The sequence below is a fragment of the Danio rerio genome, chromosome 3, assembly GCF_049306965.1.
Source record: "Danio rerio strain Tuebingen ecotype United States chromosome 3, GRCz12tu, whole genome shotgun sequence".
Taxonomy (NCBI): domain Eukaryota; kingdom Metazoa; phylum Chordata; class Actinopteri; order Cypriniformes; family Danionidae; genus Danio; species Danio rerio.
In genome coordinates, this window is record NC_133178.1 from 17,942,501 (window position 1) to 17,955,594 (window position 13,094).

At 37.2% G+C, this 13,094-nt stretch overlaps 1 protein-coding gene across 7 annotated transcripts in view; it reads right to left on the reverse strand.

The window, feature by feature from the left end:
• rfx1a (regulatory factor X, 1a (influences HLA class II expression)) overlaps positions 1-13,094 on the reverse strand; it is a 63,576-nt gene that overhangs the window by 7,453 nt on the left and 43,029 nt on the right. For all 7 annotated transcript variants that reach the window (XM_073934506.1, XM_068215396.2, XM_068215402.2 and 4 more), the window contains 6 exon segments: positions 11,487-11,605; positions 10,926-11,035; positions 7,698-7,849; positions 7,361-7,458; positions 4,331-4,480; positions 779-987 (listed from right to left, as the gene is read on the reverse strand). In XM_073934506.1, the coding sequence (XP_073790607.1) occupies positions 779-987; positions 4,331-4,480; positions 7,361-7,458; positions 7,698-7,849; positions 10,926-11,035; positions 11,487-11,605 (838 nt within the window).

A 13,094-nucleotide genomic window follows, 5' to 3' on the forward strand; every position in this document is an offset into this window, starting at 1 on the left:
AAACACATTCAACCATAAAACCGTTTTCATTATGAAAACTATGCGACCTGTTGAACTTTTCACTTTCCCTGGTGGAAGTGGGCAAAATTGAAGAAGTTCAAAACATTATTAGTCCACACCAGTTTTTAGCATCGCACACTTGTGATCAGGGTGACAAAAACGCATCTTAAAGCGTTAGTTCACCCATATATGAAAATCACACAATGATATACTCACCCTTAAAGCACCCCAGCTTTCTTCTTTCAGTTGAATTCATTCAGAGAATTTGTTTTTGATGGTTTGAAGCTGTAAAATCTACAATCAAGTTCAGATTTATCCAAAATAAAGCGTGGCTTCAGGGAAATCGCTATGCCCTGCTACACCAATCTGACGATCGATGGTCTTGTCCACTCCTGAATGTGTGTTGTACATTGAGCGAAAATTGTTTATAGTTTAATATGCTGAAACTTTAGATATTTTTGTAACAAAAATGCATCAAATCACTTCAAAAGACCTTTATTTACCTCCTGTGTGAGGCACACATATATATATATGTGTATATATATATATATATATATATATATATATATATATATATATATGTGTGTGTGTGTGTGTGTGTGTGTGTGTGTGTGTGTATACTTTACTTTATTTATATGTGGATTTAAGCACTTTATATTAAAATGAATTCCTCTGAATGGATTGGACTGAAAGAAGATAATAGTGTACAACTAACTAACCCCTTTAAAACCAAGGCCTTCAGAGAACATTTTTAAGAAGGCCAGAAAAGTGGGTTTACCTGTAAAAGCTCCACTTCAGCAAGAAGAGTTTAGCTGCTTTTGGAAGAGCAGCGCTGGACTGGTAGGGCTTTAGGACCTGCGAGACCACCCCATCCAGCCAGGCGGCCCACTGCTCCAGAGAGTTCTGCTGCTGAAGGGTCAGCTTAAAGTCCTGCTCAAGCCGCTGCACCACCCGGTCCTCACACCGGCACACCCATGAGGCCTGTTCCTGCAGGACATTTAGAAAAACACTCTCAATCACATACTGTACCATTTCATTTCCCACTAACTCATCAAACTCATCCTGACAGCTTATTAGAATCATAATACTATTTCACAGTAAATACCACTGTATTAGAAGTGGTGGAAAATTGCTAAATGCAGAGATAATAAATCATTTGTATGTAATCTGTTGTAATTGTGTTTATTAGCCTAATATCTTTGTTAAAAAGGGGCTTAAGGCTCACTCACTTGTGTTTATCGTCAAATATTTGTAGATCAGCAGAGTGAACATGCAAAAATTACTCCCTGCCATTAAATGGCACTCAGTGGAAAACAGAAATACTATGGTACACAATGTGTGTTTGTCTTGACCCTTTTGTTCCTGAGCTCCACCAAGTAGTGTCTACTGTAGCTTCAGCAGCTCAAGGCTATGAACAAAGGTGCCAATCTCATTGGTTGAGATTATTTTTAATGTGGCGTCAGGCTTATTTCATTCGTTTATTTATACTTTTTTTTGCATCATACATTTTGCATGTTGGTGTGCATATTGGTCCCCTTTCTTTAGTCACAAGGTTTTAAACATTGGTCAAAACACAAGTGGAAATCTGTGCACACACTGGCTTCAGCAAATATTACAGCACAATACAGAAATTAAGTGAAAGTTAGTCATGGAATAAAACAGGATGAGTAAATTAAAGAGATGGATCAGTGATATAAAAACGATACAGCTGATTGGTGATGAACATGATCCAGGATCATTCTTTCATCTATTGTCTCACCGGATCAAACTGGATTTGTAAAACATAGATATGACTCTGACAACATCTGCAGATTGTGGAATATCCTAGATTATGTACACATGAGCAAAGAACCTACTTTGTGTTTCGCTTGATGCCGAAAAGGCATTCGATAGGGTGAAGTGGCCCTTTCTTTTTGCCGTGTTAGAGAAGATAAATCTAGGTTGTAATTTTATTAATTTAATTAAACTCTTATATTCGCAGCCTTTGGCAGCAGTCAATACAAACCGGTTAATATCCAATAGATTTCCTGTCCATAGAGTCTGCTGCCAAGGCTGTCCACTCTCACCTCTCTTATTTACATTGGTCATTGAACTTTTGGCAGCGGCCGTGAGAGCCAGTACAAATTTACACGGCATCAGGATTAGATAAGAGGAGCATCAAATCTCACTCTATGCTGACGATGTTTTAATGTATGTTAAATATCCTGAAACCTCTGTTGAGCCAATTCTTTCTATTATTGGAGAATATAGCACATATAAGATTAATTTAAATAAATCTCAGGCTCTGTGTTTGAATGCCCTTTTGTAAGACACTTTTTATTCTTCATTCCGCTTTACTTCCTTCGGTTTTCAATATGAATGTTATGTGATTATGTGAACTTACTCAAAGCTATTTGTGATTTACTCAAAGCTAAACGCACCCCATTCATTTCTAAAATTACACAAGAACTGTCTAATAGGTTAGATCTACCTTTTCAACGTTTGATGAAATGATTCTATGAGCTACTCAGATAAATAGCTGTAAATCACTTTTAAATGAATCAGTCGTTTAAATTAATTAATTGACAAATGCTATGGTCACACTAGAGTTTACGCGTGCAAAACTCTGTTGTATGGCACTGCAAAAAGGGGCAGGATTAAACAAGATGATTAGACGTTAAAAAAGACAAGCGATTGGTCCATATTTGAAATTTCTGAACAGAAGGGATTGATCATATGGATCACAACCCACGTTTCGGAACACACGTTACCCGTGGATCAGTTTTTGTTTACTTGTAGATTAATCTTAAATTTGTAATGATCACAGAGAGATCACCTCTCGCGTCATTCAAATCACATGTATGAAAGCATTTAGGCTTTCATGTAAAATATAATGATGACGGAGGAAGTTATAGTGGTAGGTTATTTGGGATGTGTTTCAAGGTGTTTTCCGTCACTACTTTAGCTTGCATCAATGCATTCAGTGTAAGCTGCACGATTAATCATTAAAAGATCGGGATCTCAACACCCACGCAAACAATCATCAAGTCCTCGTGCTGCAGGAATTAGGAGGTCTGCTGAAGGTGCAGCTGTCATGCAGCGAGGGGTTTGCGTCTTAAATAATCTACGACAGTTTGCATTCATTGAACAGTAAGAATGATTAATAAACACATATGAAACAGTCTCTTAAAAGTCACGTCTTATCTTCAGTTTCGGATTTAAGCGCACTTTGCAATCACACTACAAGCGTACCGCGCCAAAGCACAGGTGAACTGCGCTCACACTTCTCAAACGATCCAGGAAACGAGCCTGGACACGGTTCGGATAGCATAATGTGAGTACGCTCGGACCTTACTCCAAATGTGGACTGCAGCTTTACTCATTAATGATTTACTGCCACCTACTGGTGGCAGTTACATGATGATTGTCTTATTAAGAAATAATTGGATTATTTCTTAATAAAATGACTTATTTGAAAATTAATTAAAAATATTAATAAATACCATTAATAATGAGAAACAAATGAATAAATGCATAGTTTAATTGTGATGCAACTTTTCAGAATTTAATATGTGATTTTAGCCTTATTCAACTCTACATCATGTCATTAGTAAGATTTTTTTTTTTCTTTTATTGATTGACAATTCTATTGTATTTTTTTTTCTTGGTTTATAGTTGAAAGACAAGACATCCCACTATGAAGCCTGCAACAAATTTTACACCATATTTTGTGATTTCATATATATAGAAGGCATTTTAAATGCAACTAAATCTTGTCAAAATGTTTTACCATTATTCAACTTTACATATTTATGTAAAAATTAATAAACATACTCTTATCCGGTACTTCATAAAACCCATAAAAACAAAGGTGATCATGCTAAATTTGATAATTTTTCCAATGAACTTACTGTACATTGGTTTAAAAGCTATTTGTTAAACAGAGGTTATATATTAATATTAGTGTTTTAGTAATTAGTATTTTGTGGCTGGGTTCCAGGGTTGTGGCAGGCATTGCATTATTGTTACATTAATACATGTACTGCGAGTCATTTTAGGCAGAATTGTTGGCTAGATGACTACATACACTCAGTAAAAACCCTTTTTAAAATCTCTTTCAAAGAAACAAACTGTATGTTATTTTAAACACTCACTAAAGTTTCCGCTTTCCTAATAGACAGACCACAAACACCCACAGCCACACCAAGTCAAAAAATGAGTTCATCTCAGATGGTGACAGATGAAAGCACTAGTAAATACAGCACCCAACCTCAAGTCTGGCTGGGATGCGAGGGATTTGTCCAGTCACACACACACACACAAACACACACACACACACACACACACACACCTGCACATTTGCAAAATCCACTCTGTTGAGGTCGCTGAGCATCTGGTTGATCTGCGCAGTGTTTTGCAGGACGGCTCGAGCTGCCTGAGCCAGGTGGTTTAGAGAGGTGTATCTGCGCAGAGTCTGAGCAAACGCACTTGCAGATGTCACCTGAACAAAAGAGTTTTATATTTAATAGTAACATTGTCAAATGTTTGATTAATTTTGATGGATGTGTGTAGATAAAGTATTTCTAGGTATTCCATTCATTCATTCATTAATTAATTAATTCATTCATTCATTCATTCATTATTTTCACATTCTTTTCTCCAAGACTATTTGTTCCTATTAGTTTAAATAATCAGTGGAGAAATGCATTTAGCTTTGTATTAAATAGGTTCATTTTGACCAGCAACAAGGAGTTCATTGCTGTTTTTAAATCATGTTGCGCTGTGTCTGTTAGATCAGCAGATCGCATTCGCAACACTGAAGTAGAGAGGTTTATTACCTGCTTATCAAACACAAAGTAGCCATACCTGAAATCATCAATTAGAAATGGCTCAATAATACACTGGACAAATCCTCAATGCACTGATTTTCCCTTTTTGCTGCCGTTTTGGAAATGTCTGCAGATCCCAGTGGGCTGCACGCTGTGTCTCAGTGATGCATCAAGCAATTAATTCACGCACTGGCTGAGCAGACACAACATGTACCGCTCCGTAAAATTATTCTCACAATGACTTTCTATTCTTCCAAGGGGAATACTTTTAGTGCTGCGAATAGTTTGTAAAGCCTGGCTCATTTTGGTCAAAGTAGTTGATTAAATTAATAAAAGTGAAACATATATATATATTGTCATTAACAGAAAATTATATAGCCTAATATATATATGTGTGGAAACGAAACCCACAAGAACGCATACAGTATGTATGTATGTATATATATATATATATATATATATATATATATATATATATATATATATATATATATATATATATATATATATATAAAGTGTTTGTTTTAACTGCACAAATCGAGCACAAATGAATTTGTGCTGATTTGGAGTGTTTTTAGCAACATGGGGTGGAAAGTGACGTCACACGGTCAAAAAATATAATGCTTAATATCTCAGATTATTTATTTTATGAGATGCCAACTTCACAGAGGTTTCTTGATGCTGGTTTTCCCTCTTGAGAAGAGCTTAAATGAATAATTTTTACTGTTAAACAACAGTAGCAGTGCAAAAAGCTTAGTTTCTGGCTTTTATATGGATTATAGTGTGTGTGTGTAAGAGTGTGAGATACCTTTGTGCACTTACCTTGAAATGTCTAAGTAAATCAAAATAAGCAGCTTAGCTCTCAGAACATAGTAAACAAATTTGGTGTATTTATGCACACACACTATAATCTGCTGTTTCACTCCATAGAAATCCATATAGAGGCCAGGCCAAATGATGATCAACAGTAAAAATGACAAATTTGACCTCTTCCCAAGAGGGAAAACCACCAACAATCAAGAATGCATCATGTTATGGCGTCATGGCTTTGCATTTAAAAATTGTGGTTATAATGGAAGTCAGTGGGGCAAAAACAGGCACCGACATAACAAAAGTGTAGTCAATTACAGACGTGTGCATGAGGGTTATTGCAGAAGGTATGATATCTGGGAAAACTATGATTTTCATTACTGAACCTCCTCAGTTTAGTAATGTATGTCTGATTATGTGTCACAAGCATGTTTTTTGCATTCTGTTAGACCCTGCATACACAAAATTAGTCACAAGAACAGACTTTTTGTGGTGTTCACTACCAATTATAAGCTGATAAGGCCCACATAGAATCTGTGCCAAAAAGACAATTTGCAAGCAGAGAGAATGTATATTTAATTTCTGCTCCACTTCAGCAGAAAACAACTCTCATTCTTTTGGATGCACTTGCCACTCAGTGTTGGCACTTTGCATATGAAAGTCCAAAGTTCAAACTTGAGGCAAACAAGCAACATTATCTAGCCATTGCATGTTTTGTTCACGCTGTTGCTACCTAGGAGCAGAAATAAACACTTTAAGGCAAGTCATGTTACCTGGCAGCCATCTTTAAAATGTCTCTCTGCCATGCAAGTGCAACTCCTATCTCTTTGAATGGGGAAGCTGTTAATCAAGCTTAGAATTAAACTTCATATTTAAAATCACCAATTAAATAGCTACATATTTTTGATAGCCTACAGAACAAGCCATCCTTATACAATAACTTGCCTAATTACCCTAACCTGCCTAGTTAACCTAATTAACCTAGTTAAGCCCTTAAATGTCACTTTAAGCTGTATAAAAGTGTGTTGAATCATCTCTAGTGAATTATTATGTACTGTCATTTCGGCAAAGATAAAATAAATTAGTTATTAGAAATAAGTTATTAAAACTAGAGAGTTTAGAAATGTGTTGAAAAAATCGGTCGAAGATGGGTCTGAAATACGGTGGACTCTCGGGAAAAACGGGAGTGTTGGCAGGTATGCTCCAGCTTCATTGCTAAATGGATAACATGGATTTTATTGAGAGAGTGGCTGTGTTTATATGCTTTAGGAAGACTGAAAAACAGCATATATTCGCTTGATGCTTCATTTGCGTCTGATGTGAATACACCTTTAGTGTTTAAATGGCCGAGGCAGGAATTCATTTCAAATAATGAGGTCAGATAGGAAAGACGCACCATGTAGTTAATTTAACAGTAGAGATTCCAAGCTTTAATGTATGTAGGTTTATTTGTCATGTCTGTGAGGCAAGTATTCGCTGATATTCCAGCAATTTTTCCGACTGCAACATTTGCTGCAGAAAGTGTCATTAAGAACACACATTTAGACTCAGACCCTCCTCCAGAGAAACATTTTATAGCGACTGACGATTGGCTCCTTTACTAGTCGGTGGGAAATCCTTCAATAGAATGTCCATAGACTGTTGCATTTTCAGGTATGGACAAAGCAATCAAACCAAATGTAAAAGCACATTTAGAAACGATTACGACAAATAAATGATAACATTTAGTTGCTATTTCCTACCTTGACACGAACCATCTCTTCAGGAATGTTCACCATGGCATTAGTCAACCAGCTCTCAAGACTCTTGGCAAAGTTTCGGATGGCTTGTGTTAAGGCACCTGGAAAGAGAATTAAGATATATCAGCAACATACACTATATTGTCTGGCAGTGGATGATTTACTCGTAATTGGTACCACCAGCAGCACTCATGTTGAACTACATCCAAGTTGGCAAGGAGATGGTGAGCAAAAATAGGCCACTGTTGGCAAACAGTGAGCCACCTGATGGATCACCATCAGCTCTGGCACATAAGGCTGCATAGTGATAAGTGGAGCGAGAGAACATCCTGGAACTCACTGGGAATAGGTCTCAGAACGTCTGGGATGAGCATCTCCACCAGGCCTTGGTACAGTGTGTTGTCGCAGTCACGACTCCAGCGAAGCACCGGCTCATATTTACAGAGAATCACCAAGCATGTCTTGGGTAGCCTCTTCTCCGACTCATCGTGCCTATGGAATAAAAAAAATTTATTTGGCTACTGTCTTATATATCTTATTCATTAACCCTATGAAGTGCACTATATTATATTTGAAACGCAAATCTCTATGGTTTCAACATGATAAAACTTTGCTTTATAAGTCCAATGTAATTGAAATAATAATAATAAAAAACTTGTAGATGTTAGCATCAGTAATGATAGTTTTTAGGATATTTTTAAGTTAGTGCTCACTACAACAGTGACAGAAGTCGCTTTTATGCGATAGAAAGTCGATATAAACATGTAAAGCTTGTAGTTTGTCTCTTACGCCGAAATGGATCAACAGTTTTATTCACGTCACCTCACACTTCATCAAATCGAAACCAATCAAATGCTCTCTAGTATCTGCCATGCTCCGCCGCTCCAAGACGCTTCAAATTTGATGCCCTTGAGCTCAACCACTCTCACTGGCAAAGCGGTGATAAAACTAAACACTATTGGCTGTTTTTTAAAGGGGAGGGGCTACACGATGCCCCACCCCCTCCTTATCTTTTTAGTTGCGATTACCTCAAATGCCTAATAAAAATGCACATATCAAAACGCTAAACGGGACCTTTAAAACATGCTTTACATAATCAAATTGATAGTTTATATATAGATATAATTAGCTATAGATTTTACCTAAATGTTTTACTTATAGCTAGTAGCATTTTATCACAGCTCAGTCAGAGCAGTTGAGCTTAATAAGAGACAGATCAAACTAAACATAGTTTATTGTTGTTGTTTTCGTTAGAACAGCTGATGGTAGTATTGGTAACCTAGTAAGCAACGATAAAAAAAGACAGCCATAATGGAAACAGCTGATTATTCATGCTGGTGTAATGTTCTTTGTGAGAGTTTATTTGACAAACATGGTTTTATCTCTCATTATTCACATTAATCCTTTTTCACAGAAGTCCAAAACCACCTCAAACAACCTAATATTTTTAAGTGTGAAATAAGAGATTTTTTTATTTATTTGTCATTTCCATCACTTGTTTTTCAGGCCCCGTTTACACTAATACGCTAAAGTCACGTCCACACTGGCGTTTCACCTAGTGTTTCCAAAGTCCCTTTAAGACAAGTCATATCACTCGGCGGCCATCTTTGAAACGCTTCTTGGGCAGTATGCTCGCGCATTCTGTCTGAATATCAATTAATCAATCAATATCAAATTCTCCAAACCTACTTGCCAAGTTTATGATTGAATTTCATTTTAGGAATCACCAATAAAACTAAGCAACTGTCTCTTTAGTTTCATTTCAAAATGTTCAAATCACGCAAAATCTGCAGAAGCTCATGTCTGGTCCGAGCCCCTCCCCCGGAGTATTGTCAGTCTACAATTCAGGCTCCTCCACTAGAAGGTGGGCTTGATTAGCCATATTGACCGTTACACTTTTTTCCATTTAAAATAATACGAGTGACATGTCTTGTGTATTCTATAGTCTTTGGTGTTTCTGAACAACTGTCCATCCACACTATACCACTGAAAACGCACATCACCTGACCACACACACACTCTGTCATGCACTGCAGCGTGCATGTCTGAGCTCCAGGCAGTCAGCGGGTGCTTTGAGCACGGAACCTCAGGTAAGAGCAGTGCACGTCGGAATGTTCATCAAGGATCTACCGCTGGATCTAAACTCACTATATTTGTTAAACGTGATGTTTAATTCATCTTGCTGATTATATCTGATGACATATACCCCAACTTTGGGCTTTTGAATCTATTACTTGTACTCAGGTAAGCGCAAAGATAAGTTAATAATTAGTGTACACTGATTCTACAAATTTGACAGATTGTTTGCCTTTATTTCAAATAATGTATTAACTTATTGTATGTTAAACTTTTATAATGGACATTATTGATTATTAAAACTGATATTCAGCAAAAGAGATGGTATGTTTTGTATTTTCAATGAAAATGAAAGGAGGCAGTTATGTTATGAAGATGACGGTCATACAAATATGTAGCTACATGACGCCTCAACATTTTTGGTGTCTGTTAAGTTGTTAATATCAGAATGAAAACTGACAGTTAAGCCAGGATGATGTGAACGACGTTATAATGTAGCCTACACTGTTCCCTTTGAAGATTTACCCGACGTGTCCTCGAGAGGTTGTTTTCCATATCAAACTTGCGAAGTCTGAACTTAGAAGAAAAGGATGCAAGACTGAACTTTGTGTAGGCTATTTAATATTGAGGGAAAAGGCTCAATTAGATCCATCCACACTGACACGGAGCAGCAGGGTTTAAAATGAAAATAGCCTCTTTAGCATTTTCAAAACTCTGTGGTAATGTAGATGGAAGGCGTAACGGTAGCAAAACTTATGCATTTTAAAACGAAAATGTAATAGTGTAAAAGGGGCCTCAGAGAAGGTTCTGGCTGCAGACCGAGTGCATATGCAATCTGGGACTGCATCCCTGCTTTTAATGTGTACACCTAACCCCGCCCCTCACCCCACCCCCTCACCGTGACGTCAACAGCTCTGTTTAGTGCATGTGTCCAAGACGGCATGTCTGAAACTCGCATGTGCAGATACTATTGGTTTCTCATGCAACAATTTAAAATGTGCATTAACACATAGTGATGGAAACCCAACTATAGATTTCTTTTGGTTTAGAGACATAAGCACAGTGGGGAAAGTAATTGTTAGTCAGCGCAAACCATGAAATTGATCAGACTCATTTGAGTTCTGCATTGAATGCTGTATTTTAGAGTGATATAGAGCAGATTAGAAGAAGAAATGGTAATAGGGACTATTACTGTAGCTGTCATCAGTCGTTAGATGCAGTTCTACTGAGCTCAGTGGCTCTGGCTGAACTGTGATAAACAAAATGCTACTGGCTATTTTTAAAAAAAGAGGATATGCTCAATATGTCTTGCCCTGACTTCCTGTTTCACTTCAAATTTTCAAAACATTGAATTAAGCTTTCACATCTCTGGTTTCATAGGGACTACATCCTTGTTCAGTAGAACGTCTTGATGAAATTCTACTGAAAGCATAAAAATCTTGGCATGTAGCGTTTGTATTAATGAATTTGTTGTGTTGAGATGCGAACTTACACAGCTAGTGTTGCCGAGTCTCCTGCCTGATTTTCACTGAACCTCCAAAACGTTTTCCAAAGAGTTTCCACCAAAGGGAACTGAAGGTTGACCATCACGTCCAGAATGGCCTAAAGAAACCCAAAACAACAATTAAACCATCTTGAAAGATATTTATTGTGACACTTTATTTTGATGGTCCATTTGAGTATTAGTAGACTGTCTGCTTAAAATCTGTTGATATGCTCCTTCAACAGACATTTAACTGACTATAAGAAACTTTGCAAGAACATGCTAACCCCAACCTAACAGTCTACTTTTAATCTATTGAGAATTAGTTGGCATGTAGATGCAATGTAACTTAAATTCAACAAACAGACCATCATAATAAAGTGTGACCATATTTACTTAAAGTACATGCAGAAATATTCAAAATTTCTTCTGAGTCTTTTGGGGAACAAACCCTGAGGTAGACTTAAACTGAAACGGGGGTTTCATGACCCTTTAAGGGATTTTATATACAGAAAGCTGTTGAGGTGCTAACACTCAATGACTGGATTGAAACTTCGAGAGAAGACTCACTTCGCAGTGTTCTCTGTAGAGCAGCTGAAAACTCTTGAGATGTTCCAGCTCAATGCCCTCTGGTAAAGCTTTACCCTGCAGGTCAACATCAGGAAACTCTGGGAGAGCTTTGGACGCATCTAAACATCAAGAATAACAACAACCATATGCTGATGTGTTATTAATATCCACTCGGGACAAGACACCTGATCACATGACTAACGTCTAGCTGAAATCATTTACTTAGAGAGGAAAAACATTTGTTCAAACTTCTATTTAATAATTTTCCTTTAGCTTAGTCTCTGATTTATCAGAAGCCGACACAGCGGATTTAACCGCCTACTCTTCCATCATTTGTTTCACGCAGCGGATGCACTTCCAGCTGCAACCCGGTAATGGGAAACACCCATACACTCATGCATTAACACACTCATACACTACAGCCAATTTAGTTCATCCAATTCACCTATACCACATGTCTTTGGACTGTGGGGTAAACCAGAGGAAACCCACACAAACACGGGGAGAATAAGCAAACTCCACACAGAAACGCCAACTGACCCAGCTGGATTTGTTCAAACAGTTAATTTTAAGTAACTGAAATTGGGGTTTTTAAAAATACTAAAGTAAAATGTAGTTTAAGTTAAACACTTGGTTAGATGTTTCATTATACATTTCTTTATTTAAATCAGATGGACTAAATTGTTTTAAAAATCAGTTCATTCATTAGTGGAAATGATTAAATCTGGTCACATTAAGTGAAGTTTATTTATAAACTAATTTCGAGAGGATCATGTGCACAGCTGGTCTTGATTCATGTTTCACCAATCAGACGATTCCTAAGCCACTATAAATGCCCTAAGGTACACATCACAGTCATCTTCGTTTTGAAGTATCCCCTTTCCACCCCTTCTCCTGCTCCTTTCTTAGATTGTTGTCTCACAGCAAGAATGTCACTAGTTCTAGTCCTTACTAAGCCAGCCGACGTTTCTGTGCGGAGGTTACACGTTCTCCTCGTGCCCACGTGGGTTTCCCCCGGGTTCTCTAAAAACATGCGACTTAAGTTAATTGACTAATCCAAATCGGCATCATAGGTATGCACCTAGTAAGTAGGTATCTGTTAAGCACAAAATCTATCTGTTCATTAGCTACTTCAGAAGGGGAGTTTCGAGATCTACCTGAGCTCAAACTCCCCTCTTGCCCTGCAACGGGAGGGAGCCCTGTGCTCGAGGATCTTATGAGCTTAGGGCTCTCTCCCGGGTATACAAAACCGCTTTATAAGCCACTTATAAGCTAAGTGTGAACTCTTGAAATCTATTTTAGATATTCCTAATTATTGTTCCAAAAAAAAAACATACATTAAATATAATGCTACTCTTAACAATGAAGCTGATCAACTGTTAGGAAATCTAGTAAATTTGATTATATTGTTTTGCAAAAACACCTTAATAACAAAGTTAATTCATTAGCTTAACCACCCTGATCTCATGAGGAAACATAACTATTTTACATTTTGTCAGTTTAGTGGCTAATTCGTACAAATTTGATTTCAGTCAAAAAAAAATGTATGATTTAAAAAAAACAAAAAATGTGGCACCAAACCCCATCCCTTTATTCATCAGATGTCGC